General features: G+C 32.4%; 1 protein-coding gene across 1 annotated transcript; it reads left to right on the plus strand.

The window, feature by feature from the left end:
• Nucleotides 1-11,197: 11,197 nt before the first annotated feature.
• Nucleotides 11,198-13,810, plus strand: LOC129309704 (probable inactive poly [ADP-ribose] polymerase SRO5). Its single transcript, XM_054951385.1, has 5 exons — nt 11,198-12,477; nt 12,578-12,810; nt 12,897-13,033; nt 13,149-13,244; nt 13,477-13,810. The coding sequence occupies exons 1-5, from the start codon at nt 11,882-11,884 to the stop codon at nt 13,504-13,506; spliced, it is 1,092 nt and encodes a 363-aa protein (XP_054807360.1). The 5' UTR covers nt 11,198-11,881; the 3' UTR covers nt 13,507-13,810.
• The last annotated feature ends 6,359 nt before the right edge of the window (nt 13,811-20,169 follow it).

The following is a 20,169-nucleotide window of genomic DNA, read 5'->3' on the forward strand; positions in this document are numbered from 1 at the left end:
TAGTTAGGGAGGGGCAGTGAATAAGAAGGCAGAGAAAGGTGTCGTGTCGGTGACATGAATGGTGGGACACGCATATTTGTGTCTGGCGCAGAGTGAGCCCACTGGATTAGATGGCTCATGACGAAAGCGACGGTGAGATGTGGGGGATGGTCAGCGTGGAAGAATGAGAAGCGTTGGATGGGAGATGAGGTGTGGCGGCAACACACGTCACAATGTTGTTTTGTCGTGGAGTGAGAGAAGCTGAGGGAATATTTGGGTTCCTCCATAAAAGAAATCTTACCCTAAAGCACGCTTCTTGAGGGGCCCACTCATCCTCCTCCCTCAAGCAAGGGATTTATTCTCTCACACGCCCCTCACGTGCCTCTATTTTTTGTTCAGTAATTTTGAAGTAATTTATTTTTGCTTTCAATTATTTTTTGGATCAAAATTTTCAAATCCAATCATGATGGTGCTAGTGACCCACACCCACGTCCTCATGGTCATCTCCCATCCTGCAATACTTTTTCAAGAATTTCTTTGTACATATATCCATCATGTATTGATATCTTTAATCTAAATTTGATTGGCAACTAGTAAACGTAGTATCTCTTTCGGAGGATGTCTCTCACTAAAAATTTAATCACTAATGCAAATTTAGGGCTCAATCCCAACACCTCTGGTTAAGAAGATCAACTCCTTACTAGTTACATTAATCCAAGATTTTGATACGGTTGTTTTGTATTTCTTCTTTCATTAAAATAATTTATGCATGCCCTACCTTCGTCTCTCGACCTTTCAAGAAGAGTCTGTGAAAAAGATTGAACTTAGATACAATTATTTACGTTATCATGATTAACTATGTATATTTGAATTTTCTTGGATGCTGGTGTCAGAAGGAGTTGAAACTTAAAACCATATGTAGCTTTGCTGAATAAATTCAAACTTTGGAACCTAGCAGCTATGTGCTTATACTCGAAAGGCGATGGGAGGGAATAAGCTGAAAAGCTTTCATCAGAAGAGTGACACCTTAAAGCGCAGCGAGAGGAGAGGGTGCTTTATATCCACTCAGAAGAGAGAACATGTGGGAGAGATACTTGGCGTGACCATCACACTAATTCACTCAAAGTACGTAGAAACATTTTTATAGAGAGATCATTATTAAACGTATATATGACCTTCGATTAATTACGAGTTTGCCCTGTAATTGTTGACTAATTATTGCATAAAAAGAATGCCAGGAGAATAAAGTGATTGTGTGCCCACGTTTAACCCCACAGTACTGCGCGAGTTGTCTCCTCTTTCCTTTTGTTTCGTTGACGATCATTTAGTTTGAATAGTGCGCGCGCGCGCTCCCACAGATTGATGAATCATGAATTAATAATATTGTTTCAATCATAAATGTGGTACATATATCATTGAAATGTTTAGTTCTTGTGTTCCTGTCTTCCATCTTGGTCTTTGCATGCTTGCTTTAATTTTGTTGCGTAATGAGCCTTATTGCCGGTTGGTGAAGGGTCGTTATTCACGTAAGGATCAAACAGATATATCGAGATTCATCCCTGGGAACTAACTAGATAACTGTTGATTTGTTCTTTACGTACGTTAAGGTAATCATGTTTTTAGGGGGGAAATTGGCACTGCAGAGGAATAAAATTAATCAGTGTTAATGATTGTGTAAGCGTATTTGGAGCCTTTTATGGGAAATAAATATATAATTCCTTTTCAGAAGAAGATTAAAGATTTTATTTATCGTCTTGCAGATGCATAGGATTCTGTGCCATGGCGTATTATCAATTATCATGTAAATATATGAAGAAAGGCATTCAGATAAATTAGACAGAACCTTGTTGATAGAGATTTGAAAACTGCAATAGGAGCAACCTTGAATCTCACGCTTAGGATCTTAATTACTTTCTCCAATCGAGCTACTTTGTTTTCTGCTTTTGTTGTTTCTTTCTTTTATCAAAACTAATCGATCAAAGCTCAGAAAAGGCTGAATACGTAGCACGAGGGATTGTGAAGCAGGAAAACGTTGAAGGTGTCTTTTTTCTCATTCTCTAAAAATTGTAAAATCTTTTAACCCTATTAGATTGATGTTTTTTATTCTGAAAGTATCTTCCGGGGAGTAATTGATATCATAAAAGAAATTGTAAAGAAACATAACGTAAATTTTTAAAATCACTATAACATTGTCCAATTATAAAAGAGATCTAAATTTTTTTCATATAAAAAAGTTTAATTGAGTTACATTCGAGATTTTTTAGAATCAGAACATGCTTCCAAATACATAAATATTTATAAAAGCAAGTATAGATCACTTATCAATAAGATCCTCATATCAATAGCAAGATTTAAACTTGTAATATTATGAATTATAAATCAAATTCTTATCAACTGGACTAACTTTTATTGACTATAGATATCCAATGTTAATTATTAATACTAATTGAGAGGCTTTTTTAGTTGCTCAATGTTGGGTGTTTTTTTAAATAAAAATGCAGCTCCAGATTACATTATTCAACTAGAAATAACACGAGATCGAGAAAATCTCCTTACATCTCAATACAGTCATACAACCATTGCAAAATTAAAGCTTCCTAAGAGGATCTCATATCATGCTACAATTAGAATTCTGTGTAATATACAGCCAATGTTTCTTCCCAATATATTCCCAAATGAGCAATTAATAATTAGTATCATATAGATGGCTTGCAAAAAAAATTTTTTTTTTTTTAAGAATAAAAAGTCTCTCATCAACACCCAATGTCGGTCTATGCATGTTAAACTTAGACAAACATACAACAGGTTTTTTTTTTCTTTTTTTTACTCACTCTTCAAAACATATGTTAACATTTTAATTGTTGAAAATTAAGGAAAAAACTTACTTTTTGGTCTCTAGAGTTGTAATTAAATTTGGTTAAGATGCTTGTAATTTTTATTAAAAAATTAATTCTTAAAATTATGATCGGCTTTAATCAAGATCCCTAACGATAATGCGTTGGTGATGTAGCAATGATATTTAGTATAATGCTAAATACTAAGACCAAAGTTGACTACAATCTCATAGAACTTAATGAAAAATTACATAAATCTCAACATATAAGTTAACTATAATTTCGGGGACTAGAAACTGTTTTTCCAAGATTAAAAGCACTTGAATTTCAAAATTTTTAATAAAAATTGATATCAGTTAGGCTTGATATATCGCTAGTTCGCTACTTACAGTCTCACACACTCAAGCCGTACATGGAATGAATCTATATAAAAGACAACACATAAATTAACTACCCTGGCCATACGTACATAATGCTACAATTGATGAAAACTACTATATATATATGATGTGAGAGAGAGAGAGAGAGAGAGAGAGAGAGAGAGAGAGAGAGAGGAACTATATATATATAGTCTTCATAGAAGAGTCATGGTTATTTAACATAAATGCAAAAAAGACTTTAAAGTTTAAACTGAGCTATCCTCGTTTAAACCTAACAACACTGGAATTTAATTTGATAAAATTATTTAAAAAACAAAGAGGAAAAAAGGAAGATGTTAGATGGCATGAATAAGATACGAGAATAGCTGAAGGCGCATGCCCGACAATGCCACCGGTGACTGCGGCGCGTGCAAACCAAGTGGGCTCTGTACAATACTACAATTCTCATGACCTCTATCAGCCCACGCTTGTGATTTGCTTGATTTTTTTTTTTTAAATTATGTCATCTTTATTTTTATTTTTTATTTTTAACTTAAAGGGAGTTCCACTAGCTGCCACTATCTCTTTATGCTAAGAAAGAGCAAGTCGAAGAGAGAAAATTGGTTAATTTCACATAGAATGAAACTTATTATTATATCTTATAATTTATATAATGTGCTCGCTATATTACTAAATGAAATTAAAATATAATTTTAATAATAATAATTTATAATTATTTTATTCAATTTTAAAATTCATTTTAAAATTATTTTTTATACAATGAATTGAAAAATTTTAAAATTATAAAATCGAAGACATATAACATTACATTAAGAGGCATCACATGTGGGTAAAGTTTTCTCTACAATTTTCTCTCCTTATTTAAGCGAGAGAAATATAGAGCTGGTTTGATTTCTATTTTTAATTTTTTTTTGTTTTAAAAATAAAAAATAAAAAAAATTTGTTTGGGTAAGTGTTTTGGATTTAAATGTTTTTAAAATTGTTCTTACTTTAAAAAATGAAAAAATCTTCAAATATTTTTCATATTGTTGTAAATTATTTTCAGTTATAGTCAACTAATTATCATAAGCCATTAACATTAATTACTTGCATAATTCTGAAATTATTTTGCAAATTTTGCAAATTTAAGAAAATTTTAATTCTATATCAAAGCTTAAAATAAAAATAAAGGTTATATAGTTGAAGTAATTAATCAAAGCTTAATTCTATTTCAAAGCTTAAAATAAAAATAGTTCATATAAGTTTCAAATTGCTCTAAGCACAAAATCGATTGAATTAACCACTTTTCTTGACTTTGATTTTTGTCTCCTGTCATTCACCGGCCCGCTGCCTGATCCCCCCCCCCCCCCCCCCAAAAAAAAAAAAAACATATGATCATTGTTTCTTGTACTTCGCTGACAGAAGCAGACCCTTTCAGAATAAGACATGATTATATATAGCGGCTGGACTTAGACCACGCTTAATTGTTTTTTGTAATTAAACTTGACCCTTCTTAAAATTCAAACGAGTACTGCATTTGAGAACCATACACGTGTAACATGTGGGCGCAATAATGGGGTTGGTTCTATATATCGCTTTTTATTTCAGACAACACACACATGATGCAAGAAGCCGTTAGCCATATGTTCTCCATCAAAAGGGTAGAGATTATTTTTCACGATCAAGAACACGTCATTTGACATCTAATTATTATTTAATCTCTTTATAGACATATATATGTTGTGAATTTTTAATTTAGTTATATATCGCACACTTTATTAAAATAATAACTAAAATTAATCATAAATATAATAAAGGATTAATTTAGGTCATCTTTTTAAGAGTGGCTAAAATATAATTGTGAACTTAACAAGTGAATAAATGGTTCAAAGTTTGAAGTTGGTTTTTATAAAACTATTAAGCAAAGAACTAAATTTTAGCTTAAATGAGTGAAGTGAAAATTTTCTTTTAAATATTTGGAACCTAAAGATTGGTTGATGATGGAATTCTTATCTCTTTGATGACTTAAGCCAATTTGTGCTTTCTTCTTCCCCTTGGCTGAAATATATTGAACCCAAGACAGCTATCTCAAACCATTTAATCTTACTAGTTCAATTCTCTTTATTTTAGACTAAAGTTCTTATTTCATTTCCTAGTTGGCGCAAGTGTTGGACAAGTGCACCAATTAATTTTTCCTCCTAAATGCTAAGGCCAAATGCAAAAATATAAGCAACTACAAGACTATATAAAGCTACTCAACTGACAAGCAATAATCTCACAAGACTATATAAAATTAATGTAAGAAATTCACCAAAAGAAAAAACATAATAACATGCATAAATCCTTAAGAAGTGACCGAATTAAACCAAAGACAATCAAGAGAGAATTTAATGTCATAAGTATCTTATCTTTATACAAGGATTAAATTCATATTAAAATTACAAAGCTGTAATAATCAAATCCTCAATTAAGGTATCTAATCATCAAATTAAAAGAGAAGAGCTGGGAATTTAAAAAACCTCAGCCATGTAGAGCTTATGATTCATCATTTATCTTCTTCTCTTTAAGATTTCTCCAAAAGTACCTAGCCTCTCATCTTCATCTTCATCCTCTTCTTAAACCCATGAGCATTGAAATGAGGAATTAAAGCTTTGCAACTTGAAAAGAATGGTAGGGATAGGTTGAACTAAATGAGAAGAAGATAATGGTTTGTGTTTTGTCTGAGAGTTAATGGAAAAATAAGAGTGGTTGAATGATGAACATGAAGAAAAATGGAAGAGTTTGAGAGAAAGTGAAGGAAAACATATGAATAAGGAAAAATGAAATTGGATCTGAATATGGCCTTGGCAATCGTGCCCTAATTAGCTAGAACCAAAAGAAAATAAATAGAAAATGTGGTCTTCCAATCATAAGGTGCATTGGTCGAATTGTGTGAGTGAAATTGGAGGGAAGGGTGATAATTCCTTTGCTAGTCCCATTTAATCACATGTTGCACACTCTTTGAAAGCTTAAGCTGCACCATTTGGCCTTGTTTATCATGCCTAATAGCCCCTCCTTTAAGCTCTTTTGGTCACACTAAAGTCGTATTGGTCTTATGTTTTCAAGTTGCATGCATTTTTGTAGCTATGTCATATTTTATCACATAATCAATTCATTTAATGTGTGACATAAAATAATAAAATAAAGTGCATAATATTAACTCATTTTAGGTGGGAAAAATGGTTAAGGGTAAATGAAGATAAAATGCCTCACAATAACCAAGTGTGTGGGTGCTTACACAAGACACAAGCTTAGACCAAACTAAAATTCCTTAGAGAAATAACCTTAAATGTTATCTTTCCTCAATAACTATCAAATTAAAATAAATTAATCAAAACTAATTGCACCAATTATAATCCCAATGCTTAACATTTAATTTCTGAAAAATTGCTCCTAATACATGTGTAAAATGGCCTAGCATAACTAAGAAAATATATAAATAATGTGTCTCATCAATTTTCACGGTTAATTTCTCTCTTTGTCTTTTGTCTCTGTATAGATATTCACTTACTAAAGATAATCTTGCTCAAAAAATATGATCGAGCATTAAATATGTGACCCTTTTCTAAGTTCCATACTTTTAGCAAGGATTTAAATATTGATTTGTCATGTTATAATGGACCCACTCCTTCTATATTAACCAACCTTTATTGGCTGGACAGTTAATTTCTATGCAATGCAAGGAGGAGCATAAGATGATTTTTAATTTGTACATTGCATCATAAGGTCCCGTATTGCTGACAATATGATCCTCTCTGATTTATAAGAAGCTAGTTCTGTGTTTGGCTATTTCTGCTTTATATGGATGGATTGGGATTTGAGAACTCTTGTGAACTGAACCAAAGGTCTAGTAATAATGTCAAAATTTGAAAGGAGAGATATAGTAAGGTCTAATGAGAAATGTTATAAAAACTCAGAAAACAATTTAATTTAATTTCAGCCAGAATCGATCATCATTGATGTCAAACTGGCCAAGAGAGTGTGTAATTTTATACAGGGATCCAATGGCTTGACTTTATTTTATTTAGGCCCAAATTAGGTCGTCTTTTATTGGGCGAAGCATGGTTCAATAAGGAGCATAGTTCTCGGGTGTTCATCAGTGAGATTTTGGTCCACAATGCATCGCGGAAAGTTTTGGAAATACACTTCGCCCAAAGCTTCCAATTTTGTTGGACCGTTATGGTCAAGCCCATGTTTGTTATGTCAGCAAGAGCTGCTGCCTAGAAGCTGTGAGATGAGCCTACATTTAGTATTTGATAGCATTTTAAATACAATTGCTTTCAATAGAATAATAGAATTAGGAACCCAAAAAAAAAAAAAAAAACGCCTATCTTGGAAGCAAATTTATAGTTGCACTTTTATAACTTTACAACAACATAAAATTCGTGAGCCTGGGTGTTGTTTCTGACATGGTATCAAAACTCAATCAAGTTTGGCAAGTCACAATTAAACAAGTGATTCGGTGAGTGAACCAATCCCCAGATCAGTCAAGTTAAGAGTCTTGGACAAATCTATCAAGTTGAATGTTTTTTTTTTCCTCCCCTTACTATATCATTTTGGGAAAAAAAAAAAAGCGATCTATCATATTTGTGCTTTGGCAACCCTATCTTGTTGGATTACATGTGGTTTGTATATCAATATGTTCTATTTATCTGTGTATTAATACCTTTTTATTTGAATTTTAATATTTTCAAGATTATTACGTGAATATTTTTATATATTTCAATTAAATTATATTATTTTGATAATTACTGGATTGACCCTGAAATAATTCAACCAGTACAATTAGACCGCCAACTGTTGATATATCGTATTGATCAGTTCAATAGTCCGTTTTTCAAAATCACTATTGGTTCTGCGTTCTCTTGGAGCAAACTTCTCTTTGAGGATTGTTTTCTGTTAGCTAAACAAGGAGGGAGTTTTATAATGGTATCTGGTGCTCCTTTCAAAGTACATACAGATCATGAGAAAGGAATAAAGAGTTACAGATGCGGGCAATAACTCAAAATATTCGGTGGAGCACTGAGACGATGATAATCTTTAAAACACACATGTAATCTGATGTTTAGCTTTGTTTATCAGTGCCTGCAGGTTCTGGAGATGAGTGTATATGGAGGGAGATGAGTCTGGAATGATGTTGAGTGTGCGTGAAAGAGGAACAAGAAAAGAAGCGTTTTGCTTTGAGTTGAATAAGAAACCCGAGCCCCAAGTAATTAGGCAAAGCTTTGCAATTTGACCTTCCCTTCGTCTATAAGCATCGTATCCTCCAACTTTTCTTCTCCAATATAAAAAGCCTGCTCTTTTTGGGTAAGCTGCTACAAAATAATACAAGATCGTGTCAATGTTGAAAATAATTGCATCATTTATTCTGCTTTATCTTGCTCATTATTATTCATTAATCGTTTTCAATACTACAATAGTAACTTATACCCATCATTTCTTTTTTCAGAAGGTGATACCATTTTTTTTTTTTGACCTTTTTTCTTGATTCCTTATCTTCCGAGTTAAGTTTCATTCAAATCTTTCAATTTCATTGGGTTTTCTTTCAGTCCTAAACTTTCATGTTACGTTTAATTTATATTTTTGGTTGATTTTTCTTTCGTGTTTTATTTCTTTTATGCTAATTCATTTACTAGTTTTAAAAATTCAAATATTTTCTCCCAACAGTATCAAATTTTAGTAATTAAAATTAAATTGATATTTAGAAAAATTACAATGAAAACCTTTATTGGGAGAGATTGTTTGGAGGAATCAAGATCAATTTAAGTGCCAAATGCATAACAAGCCTATCCAGCTTATCACCTTGCACCCTTACACTCCAAGTTTATCATGTTGCATTCAAGTTAATGATTTGCATACCATAACTATAATTTTGCACCGCAAGCATATTATGCTTACACGCCGTAAAAGTGTAAATTTTGTAAAAATACAATCTATTGTTTTAAAAGTGACAGTTTATAAAAAAAAAATGATAACATGTACAGTGGATTGTTCATATTAGAACCAATAATTTAAACCAAGCCTGATAGGTTAGCCCAAATCAGCCAAAAAAATTAAAGGCTAAGCTCAAAAAATAATAGTAATTTTTTAATGTTTGAATATATTCAAGCCAGCTAAAATTTGGACCAAGCTCGATCGGGCTCAAACTTGACTCGAATACCAAAATAAAAAAAATTAAAAAAATATATAAGATATAGTAAATATTAATTAATTACTTAGGTTTTATAATATTTTATACTAAAATACTATATATTTGAGTGCATTACTATAGTTATTTTAAGAAAATAAAAATATTTATATTTTCATATTTTTATTATTTTTAGCCAATAAAATTTCTCAAAATCATATTTTAAATATATTTTAATATTAATATTTATATTTTAAGACCTACTTTTTTAACAAAAATTTTGAGTCCTACACATCATTTGCATATCCAAAAAAATATATTTTATATTTTTATAAAATAAAATAATTAATTTAAAATTTAAAATAAAATTTAAAATAAATTTAAAAATAAAATTCTAGCATGTACAAATTTTATACTTTACTATTAGATAAACATAATAAATAGAATATTATCTTGAATAATCATTTGGTTATCATCTATGTCATATTTGATTAAAAATTAAGAATAAATTAGAGTAAATATCCCTTATACGTGGGGTTTAAATAATATGAAAAGTTAAAAAAAAATTCCAAAAAAATATTATTTTACTTGTAGTTAAATAATTTTATTTTATATAATATAATTATGGCTATTTTTTTATATTCTTAAAAAATAAAAAGTATAATTTACCTAAAAGTTATTAAAAATTTTGAACTAATCAAGGCAATAATTTTAAGTTAGTAGACTAATAGTAATTAAATTGAAATTAACTTAATCATAATTAAAATAATATAATTTAATTAAAATATATACAATATTTATATATGATCATGATAAAAGCTATATTTAAACAATTACGATATTAATTTACAAGTAAAGGAAACATTTATGAATAAATTATACATATTATAATAAAACAATAACAAAGCTACTTAAGTATAAAATTGATAAGTTATTATTTTTAATTTTATTTTTTAAAATTTAAAATAATATTTTATGCTTAATAAAATTATTTAAAAATTAAAATTAAATTTAAAAAATAAAAAATATATTTATAAAAAGTTTTGAGTATTTGGATCAACCTCTCATAAGCCCATATTAGGATAGAATTTGGTTATATAAATTTTTTTAAAAATGAATAAGATATTTTAAATTCGATCTAAATGAGTCCAACCTGTCTGAATTATTGGCTTCAATTCATATTATAAGCATATAAATTACATGGCATTTTTAAAGACTGATATGTAACTTTGTTGTATAAAGTTATAAGCATAGTATGTTAAGTGGTAGTTTTGAAATACAAGGTGACAAGTTTGGGGTGTAAAATTATAGGCTTGGTTTTCCAGCCATAGATTTAGAGTGTTTTTGGTCCTTAAATTAATCTTTATCTCTCAAAACAATTTCGCTTACGTGGAGGGATTTTATGATAATTTTTCTTTAATATTTCCTCAATGACCTTTTAGAAAATTACATTGAAATTTATATGGTATAAAAAATAAAATTATTTCTTTCGGCCAAAAAAATAAAATTACTTAATTATATTATCATGTAAATAATGGGACTGCATTATTAATTTTTGATCAAGTTGGAGGCTCCAATCACCGTAGCGTCTGTCATCAAAATAGTGAGTTTCCACTGGCCCTAGGGCTTTCTTTTCCTGGGATCCAAACAGTAAGAAATAAAAATATCAAAGGGTTTCCAAATTTTATACTACAAAAAATTGTTTAGTAATTTAATTTCCAATTCTATCCTCATAGCCAGGGATTGCCGTCATCCACCGGGCAAGGAGATCCCGTGTCAATTAAGTAATTTAGAAATGTATTTATATAGAATGGCTAGCATGTGTCGTGTCTCGATAGTTTCAGAAGAATTCCTTTTTTTGAAATTGCGGCCTTCTCTCTGCTCCGCGTACCGCCATTCTCTCTCACCGTGTGAATCCGCAGGCCTAAAAAACTACGAGCGCCTGCGCCTTCTTCGCCGCCCATCGCAATTTCAAAGCCCCCCTGCCCCACTCTCTCTCTCTCTCTCTCTCTCTCTCTCTCTTGGCGGTACCAGTTGATAGTTCATTGCCTCCATATAGATATTACATATTATACACTAGGCCCTCGTTTTTCCTTTTAGTACAATGTTTTCCATCATTCTCTACTTGTTGTAGAACATATCTTGATCTCTTCTCTCTGTTTCTAATTCCGGGTTCTGGGGTAACCGCCTCTTATAAGGATAGAATACTATTTGGCGGCGAGTTTTAGTACAAGACATCGATTTTACAGGGATGGACTATAGTGTTTAATTCTTTTTCTTTTGCTAATTTTCCAACCTGTTGATTGAGTATCGGAATATCTTGGTTCTGTGATTTCTGGTTGTCGGGGGTTGTGATTCTTGCATTTTTTTGCTCCTAGTAATTCGTGGTTCTCTAGATGGCTTCATTACTCTTCCAATTGTTTAATCTGTAAATACTTCGTATTTTGGTATTTGTTCTTATCGTTGTTCCTTAACACTGTAGTCTGGGTAGCTTTTTAACGACGCTCGAATATTTCCCCGTTTCTTCTGTTTATATTGTTATCATGGAACGAGCAATCTTTAGTCACGATGAGTGTCTACCAAAGTTCAAATTCGATGACACTGCAAGTGAGTTTGGATCTTCATCTCCTGATAATTCAATTGAGCAAGACTCTGGAGATCGGTCAGATCATATGAATATCAAGAAGTCGGTTTCGGAGCCCACAAGCAACGAAAATTCTACCGTTTCTGATTGCGAAAGTAGTGTTTCCGGAGGCAACTACGCGCAGCTTAGTTTGTTCGATGGAGGATTTGTGAGACTACGAGAAGGTGACAGGGTTCACGATCTTATTCAGAGAAGGTTCATTCTGAGTTTGGGGTTGCTTGGGGCACAAACCAAAGTTGTTGCGATTCACAGAAATGCTTATTCCAGCGTTATGGCACAAGCCAGGGTTCAATCGTTTCAGCTTTATCTGCAAGCAATGCAGAAGAGGCGTAATGGGAATGCCAATTTGAAGTTTGCTTGGTATGGAACTTCTGGCAGGCAAGAGGTGGGAGAGATCACTTCACACGGCTTTAGTCATTGTGGCAAATCACAGAATAATAATAAGCTTTATGGTTGTGGACTCTATCTTTCTCCAGATGATTCTCCTCTCGACAGGTACGCAATTCTTTTCCCTCTCGCGTCCCTTTTCATGCTCATCAGTTTGTTATTATGGTCATGTCGGTGTTTATGCTAAAATATCGTATTTGTTCGGTAGTGTGAAGAGCTGTGCTGTTGACAAAGACGGTATGCGGCACTTGTTACTATGCCGTGTTATTCTGGGGAGAACAGAGCTTGTGCATCCTGGTTCTGAGCAATGCCATCCCAGTTATGAGGATTACGATTCAGGGGCGGACAATCTTTCAGCTCCTACCAAGTATGTGGTCTGGTGTAGTAGGATGAACACCCATGTCTTGCCGGAATATGTTATAAGTTTCAGAATACCTGAAGGTTTGTGAAAATCATTGTGTGCAGAGTTATTTGTATTTCAGAAGATGGATGCATTTCTAAATTTGCTTATGTGATCGCTATTTCAGGGTCTGTGAAGACCGGGGGGCCCTTGAGAAGACCATCTTCCCCTTGGATGCCATTTCCAACTCTAATTTCTGTGCTTTCCAAGTTCTTGCCTCCAGCTGATATCGCCTTGATATCAAAGTACCATAAAGATCACAGAGTAAGTGATTCTGGATTAACTGTGGGATCACAAGACAGTCATTTGTTTTGGTTTAGATGAAAACAAGGCATCCACTTGACGTGGGCCTCATGAGTGAGCTTCCTCTGCTTTGCAGGTGAAAAAGATTTCACGACATGATCTGATACAGAAAGTGAGACAAGTTGCAGGGGACAAGTTGTTGATCGGAGTAATAAAGTCATTCAGAGACAAGGTACACTAATAGGATGATATGGGGTTATGAATTGGATTGATATCATATCATAATGGAGAGTGCAAAAATAGGAAGCTATATATTGTGGGGCATGGTGTGGTATGAAACGTTGCCTTAAGCAGCAAGTCTGAGCTCTTGACATCGTGGGTCACGTGTGTCATTTATTGATAATTGATATTTGTTAAACATAATACTGAAGAATGAGAGTAACGTGTGATTTTGGTGGTTGCAGGGAGCAGCAGCAAAGAAGGTCAAAGAATGAGCCACTGTAGATTGAAGCAGATCTTTGACATGCGAGAGACGGCTGGCATGGCGGTTTAGAGTAATAGTGCTAATAATAATAATGTGATACCTGACCTTGGAGGCAGGCATTTGGGATGCGTGAAGGAATGGCCTTTTTGCCTTTATACAGTTGCCTTATGATATCAGCATTTGCAAGTTGAGGATTCACCCTTTTTTTTTTTTTTTGGGATAACAAGTTGGAGGGCTGCGTTTGCCTGGGGTATTAAATGAACGGTTCACAATTGTACATGTACATGTTTTGCTTTCTTTCTTGGTCAACAAAATTATGCCTTATCGTATAATTCATTCTGTAAGCGTAGTTAGTAGTTTGGTATCTACGCGCAATCGTTGGTTGGATATGAGTTTGCAGTTTTTGGGCTTTACACCACGCTAAGGCCCAACACGCATGGGCTTTTGGAAACCCTCCCGAAGGAATCACCGTTAAAGAAATAAATGATGAAGGAAAAAAACAGTTAATGATATTACCAAAAAAAAAAAGTTAATGATATACCAAAAAACAAAATGTTCGGCGCATACCTGTTGATGATATACCTGCTTCTATAACCAAAGCTGCTTCATGAATGACCAATCCAACAGGCGCGAGTCCCAGTGGAAGAGCAATAACTGTTTAAGGTATGAGGACTCTTGAGTTTGAGTCCACGTAGATGAGAAGAATGCCTTTGAAAAATTATTTTTAATTGAGTCTAACAATATTTAAATATAACCCAATTATATAATTATATAAAAAAATAAAGGATAATAATACCTTCCAAACACTTGGGAGTAAATCTTGATTTAACTTATCATGAGCCGAGAAATTATGAATTTAAATCCTCATGGCCGACTTAATTGGTTGATTTTGGGGCCCCTTCAATCATTGGGCTCTTGTGGCCGCCACTGGCCATAATAAAGGAGGTGGATGCTGTTTTGTTTTTCGAAGAAAAAAAAAACAAAGTGTATCATTCGTCATTTCTCAATCAATTTTCAAATTACAGATTGCTCGTGATTGCTCTTATACACAGATTATTTGGAGGAAGCTTGTGGATCAATGGTATCATCCTCTTTTTTTTATTGCTAATTTAGAAGTTTGGATTGATATCAACCTCGAGGAAATTGGGTGTCAAAACTAGTGATAATTGAAATCGTTTTTTTTTTTGGGGGGGGGAGGGGACGAGAGGGAGGGAGAGTTTCACGATTTGGAAATTATGGAATTGGAGGAATAGTTGTGTGTTCAATTCTAATTTTCAAAAGCCATCTGATCCTCTTCTTGGGATTATGTCTGGCTGGAAATCTTATGTTGGATATGATGACATGAAGGATCTGAACAGCTCTGTTCTCGGCAATCGATGGAAACATCCACCTGGAGATAGGGTCAAGTTTAATGTCGTTGAAAACTGGTTGTGTTGGTGTAAGGCACCATAAAGGCCATTGGATCATAAAGTTCTGTCACAATTTGGGCTCTTGCAATGCTTTTAAAGCGGAGGAATGGACTGTATTGAAGGGTCTTCAGTTTATTTGGGATTTCAATCTTAAAAAAGTTTTGATAGAATCTGATTCTTTAAATCTGATAGTGCAGAGTAATAAGGAAAACAATAGTAGCAATGCATGCAGTCTAGTTTTCTAGAATATCAACATGCTTTAATGAAAGTGGCAAATGAAGATTCAACATGTGGATAGAGAATTCTATCAGTTGGCAGATAAATTTGCTAAAAAAGAAATTTCTTACTCTTCTTTATTGGAGGTTGCTCTTGATTTCTTGAGCGTTTGAGAATTTAGAATTTCAATCTCCAACTATGAAATTTTATTTCAAACTGCTAGGCTTAGTCCTCTTTTTCACTAGAAAGGAAAAAAAAAATTGTCCTCAAATATTGTAATGATGATTCAAAATGTGGTTCATTTGAAATATTAATTTCCTCTAACAATTTTTGAATGAATTTTTCCCATTAAAAAAATAAAGAATATAAAAACCTTTAAAATGATTGGAAGTGAATTGTGGTTAAACTCTGAGATTTATGTAGAGATAATTTTTTATCAATAGCCGATTTTTTAAATTTTACACCCACATTGAATACGCGTAATGTTTGGAGGAGCTATTTGGCCAGAAGTAAAATTCTAAGGAATTGATTTGTTTTGTTGAGTAAATAAAAGATCAAATCATCATTTCCTATTTGCTGGCAAAATAAAAAGAAAAACATCATTTCCCAACCGATAGAAGTGAAGGAAAAGAAAGGTTCGAGCAATTTAACAGAGAAATCATGATACAGAAATTATTTATGTTAATATTAAAGTTTGAGAGATCACGTTAGTAACAAATTAAAGTCAATAAATTATTTGCAAACAAAGCAAATCTTAAGAGAGGTCTCATGCCATTCAACTCTCTCTCTCTCCACACCCCACTCCAAAAAAAAAAAAAGGTGCTCCTTTACTTTTGCGGGCTTAAAGGAGTCGGGCTGACGGGCTTGCTTTTGGAGTGGGTACTGGAAATCAGGCTTGGACCTTCTTTACTGATTGGAGCTGCTTTCTTTTTACATTTTTTGGAATTCTAAACCCATATGAGCAATGAAAGTTGTACGACTAATAACAGTCAAATATAGCAGAAGGAGTTAGTTTTTCAATACATGATGAATCAATCTTTAAATTTTTTTTGAGAGAGGTAACTACATTTAATATCTATCAGTATCTTGAATAAGATTGCTTTTAATAAATACAAAATACATATAGGTAGCCCCAAAAAAAAAAAACTGTGAAGTTGCATGCTAAGTATTGGTGAATTAATCCTAATGATGAGAGGATGGATGTGTATAAAATAATAACGGGGGAGGCTTGAAGCTCAAGTAATTTAAAATAAAGAAAAGTATGAGAGAATTGGAATAGAATAAGTGGAGGAATGGAGTTGGCAGAATGATGGGAAAAAGGTGGGGTTTTACTTAAGAGCCAAGTTCAATCAAAACGCCAATAAACACACGAGGAATGGCCAATGGCAAAGCTTAGATCTTTTGGTTTGATATCATTTGACATTGATTGCATTTTGAGGAATTGTTATGTTATCGGAATGCGGCGCCCTCCCTCGCCTCTCCTTCAAGTAACTTCATTATTTTGACTTGCTACCTATTCAACTTCCTCATTTTATTACCCCATCTTTGCCTCCCATCATGTTCATACATGTAGAGTATACGTCACTTACACTCGTATTTTTTTTATTATCTTTAATTTATTTGGTTTGATTACCACATGATATTAATGTTTTTATATATGTTTATCGAGTTATATAATTGACTAAACAAGTAACTTGTCACATTAATTTTACAAGTAACGTTAATTTTATAAGTAATATAGTTGAAAAATTAAGAAATTAACAAGTCTTGTTAAGAATTTAATAAATAATATAGTTGAGTTTTTGAGTTAAGGAATTAAAGAGTGAAAAGTAAAAAAAAAATTACCAAGTCTTTTTAAGGAATTAGTAAGTCTCAATTTTAAGAGTTCAAGAATTGACAAATTTTGTAAAGGAATTAATAAGTAAAGTTAATAAATTAACAAGTAATATAATTAAATTTACGAGTTAAGAAATTATTAAATAAAGTTAAAAAAATTATCAAGTCTTGTTAAGAAATTAACAAATAATGTAATTGAGTTTACGAGTTAAATGGAGTTAAAAATTTAACAAGTTTTATTGAGAATTTAAAAAGTAATATAATTGAATTTCCAAGTTAAGAATTTAATAATTCTTGTCACAAAATTAACAAATAAAGTTAAGGAATTAATAAATCTTATTATGAAATTAACAATTGAAGTTAAGGAAAACTCATCACATTTGCAATGTCATGTAACATTTTTAGCAAGTAACATAAAACAAGAAATAAGTCATGTAACATTAAGAACAAGTAACATTTATATTCTTCACAAAAAAATTTATGCCAGTACTTGTGCAAATATATTATCAAGTACCTTTATAAACTTACATATAAAATATACAACCATGAGACAGCAACCCACTATGCAATTTTTTTTTGGGTTGTATGTATGGCATAAGAGCTGCTTCCCCGACCAATCAAAAAAATATAAAGAGAATATTTAGTTCAACTACCTTATCAACATTGAATATGTTACAAATTTTTACAACTACAATTATTATATTTACAATATAATATTAAAGATTTCACAACACGACATATAATTGTTTTGGACATCACAACTTAATACTATGAATGTTAGAACTCTCACCCAGCCATCTATTTTGTAATTTTAATATCGAAGGTTGCAAAAAAATTTGCATAAGCAAAAGCCCAATCTGATAGAGCCAAATAGGATGAAGACAAAATTGCCTCCAATTTTAGTTCTCGAACTGGCAGGCACAATCGTTTTAGAAATACAATACCTTCCAGAAATGAAAACTTCAGAGGCAGTCAGAATGCGGGAGGGGACAAAGTAGGTGACTCGAAGAAGTCTCAGATGATGGGAGGTTGTCAAGAAGATTCCTCAAGCAATCACCTTCTACTTCTGCAAAATCGCCTCCAACGATGTCGAAAGTTAACGAGAGCTTATTCTTTCTGTTCAAACATTTGGGCTTTTTGGTCCTTTTCTAAAGAAAGATAATTTCAGTTGGGTGCTGATACACTGTAATGTATTTTCAGAGCTTATTCAGTCTGATTGGAAAGTAATTTTCTACTGTGGCCCCCAGCTGAAATTCTTCCTAAAATATATCTCAAATTATTATTCAGCCCATACATCGGGAAAAGGGGAAAAATAAATAATGAGCATATTGCGCTATTCCTTTGCTAACATCTACTTTTTTTTTTTTTTTGAGCAAATTTGCTAACATCTACTTAAATAGATATTTTATAGGAACGAAATTTAAATTTTTTTTCCCTCCATATTTTTTTTATACTAAAAAAATTTTAATAAGTTGGCTCAGAAATTCACTAAGTCAAGCCATATCTCAAAACTCAAACAACATTTACCAATTACCAATTAATAGAATTTTTATATTAATTATGAAATTTTAAATCCATGTGTTTGTATTTTATAGGTTACGGTCAAATTTTGATAAAAATTTTTTTCAAAATGATTACAAATATCAATTGAAACAGTTAAAAATATAAATCTATCCAATTTTATCTTGATAGTTGTATTCGAAACTTAATATTTTATCTGTCATTGAAATTTTTAAATTTATTATTATTTAAATTAATATTTCAAATTCATTCTTCAGAAAGTGAATTAAAATTTTGAAACTCAACTGTGAATATGTGATTCTCCATGAAAATAACCAATATATTAAATTTACGTGAGAATTATGACTCTTATTTTTTTAATACTACAATTTTTTCTTAATTTCTTTTTAACTGTATTGTTAACAGTAAAAGCAGTAATTTTAGTAGTCAAACCAGACATCAATAACCAGCAAAAGTTGCATTGAAAAAATAACAAAGAAGTTATGGCTGTGTCTGCCGGTTTGATTGCCAGTAGACGCCGGCCCTTACCCTAACCCTATTATAGACGGCAGCACACCCCTCAATTGTGGCCGTCAATAACCCATCACCCACTTTCATTCCCCGTAGTAATTATGTGAAATAAAATAATAGTGAAAAAAGTATTTGAATGGTTTATTTATTAATTAGTACTATTATTTTAATAATTCCATCATCATATCATATAAAAATCAAAACCTGTGAACCCTTGGAGTCACATTAATCTTTTTTTTTTTAAAGTAAATTTTCCTAGAGAATTACTCCTCACAAAGTCAAAATGGATCATATATCACAACCTGTAAAGACCTTCCTTCATAAATCTAGGAACAGTAGATGGCCTATGAAATTGAATCCATGTTTTTATTGACCAAAAATTTAAATGAGTTGAATTTTAAAATTTATTAAAGTAAAACCATGCTTTTTAAATTTAAAAATTTTCCATCAGAACTTCATGTTGGCAATGAAATTTAACTCTACAACTATAAAATTACGGAGAAAATCCTTTTGAGAAAATGAAATTCATATTGAATTGCAAGCAGTAACTTGGGAGGAGGGGCCAGACTTCATTAATGAGGGGTGGATCCAACGGAAGGCCACCATCAATCTGCATCACCGATTGAAGCAATCGGGCCCCACGATTTCATCTCAGCCATTCCCTCCGAGCAAAAGCACCATATATTAACCTTCCGGAAGGGATCGCATTCCACGCGTCGCTCTCCCTTTTCCTCTGCCGTCTCATTTCGTTATACGTGTCGACCAAGCCACCTAATCACACTCTTTCACATCATCCAATTCCCCCCTTAACCGTTGCTCCTCTTTCATTGCCCTCACCCTCACCAAACTCTGCGCCTCCCTTACCCAATTAATCTCCTCCTTCTCAACCTTTGCAAGCGTATAATACACTCGCATCTATACCCATATTTTATTACACACACGCGCACACACACAGAAATAGCCAAGAAAACAGGCAAAAAGTTAGACCAAAAAAAAATTATATATATATATATATATCAGCGTCTCTCACCCTCCTCTGTATCCCATTCTTCCTTGTCCTTCTCTGTAGCTCCACTTCATCAATCAATAATTTCTGTCTCTCATCTCACCGGATTGGATTTTGAAGTGAAGCGGAGGAATAAAGTGGGTGTGTATGATATCTGGTTCATTTAATGGAAGCC

Source organism: Prosopis cineraria, unplaced genomic scaffold (genome assembly GCF_029017545.1).
Source record: "Prosopis cineraria cultivar Desert tree isolate PC_DT_omini unplaced genomic scaffold, ASM2901754v1 PC4, whole genome shotgun sequence".
Lineage (NCBI taxonomy): Eukaryota > Viridiplantae > Streptophyta > Magnoliopsida > Fabales > Fabaceae > Prosopis > Prosopis cineraria.

What these genes read in the sequence shown, in the direction of transcription:
- LOC129309704 (XM_054951385.1), top strand. Translation starts at nt 11,882, where the DNA reads ATGGAACGAGCAATCTTTAGTCACGATGAGTGTCTACCAAAGTTCAAA. An exon ending in GATGATTCTCCTCTCGACAG is followed by an intron (nt 12,478 to 12,577) that starts GTACGCAATTCT and finishes TTTGTTCGGTAG; the next exon opens with TGTGAAGAGCTGTGCTGTTG. An exon ending in AAGTTTCAGAATACCTGAAG is followed by an intron (nt 12,811 to 12,896) that starts GTTTGTGAAAAT and finishes TCGCTATTTCAG; the next exon opens with GGTCTGTGAAGACCGGGGGG.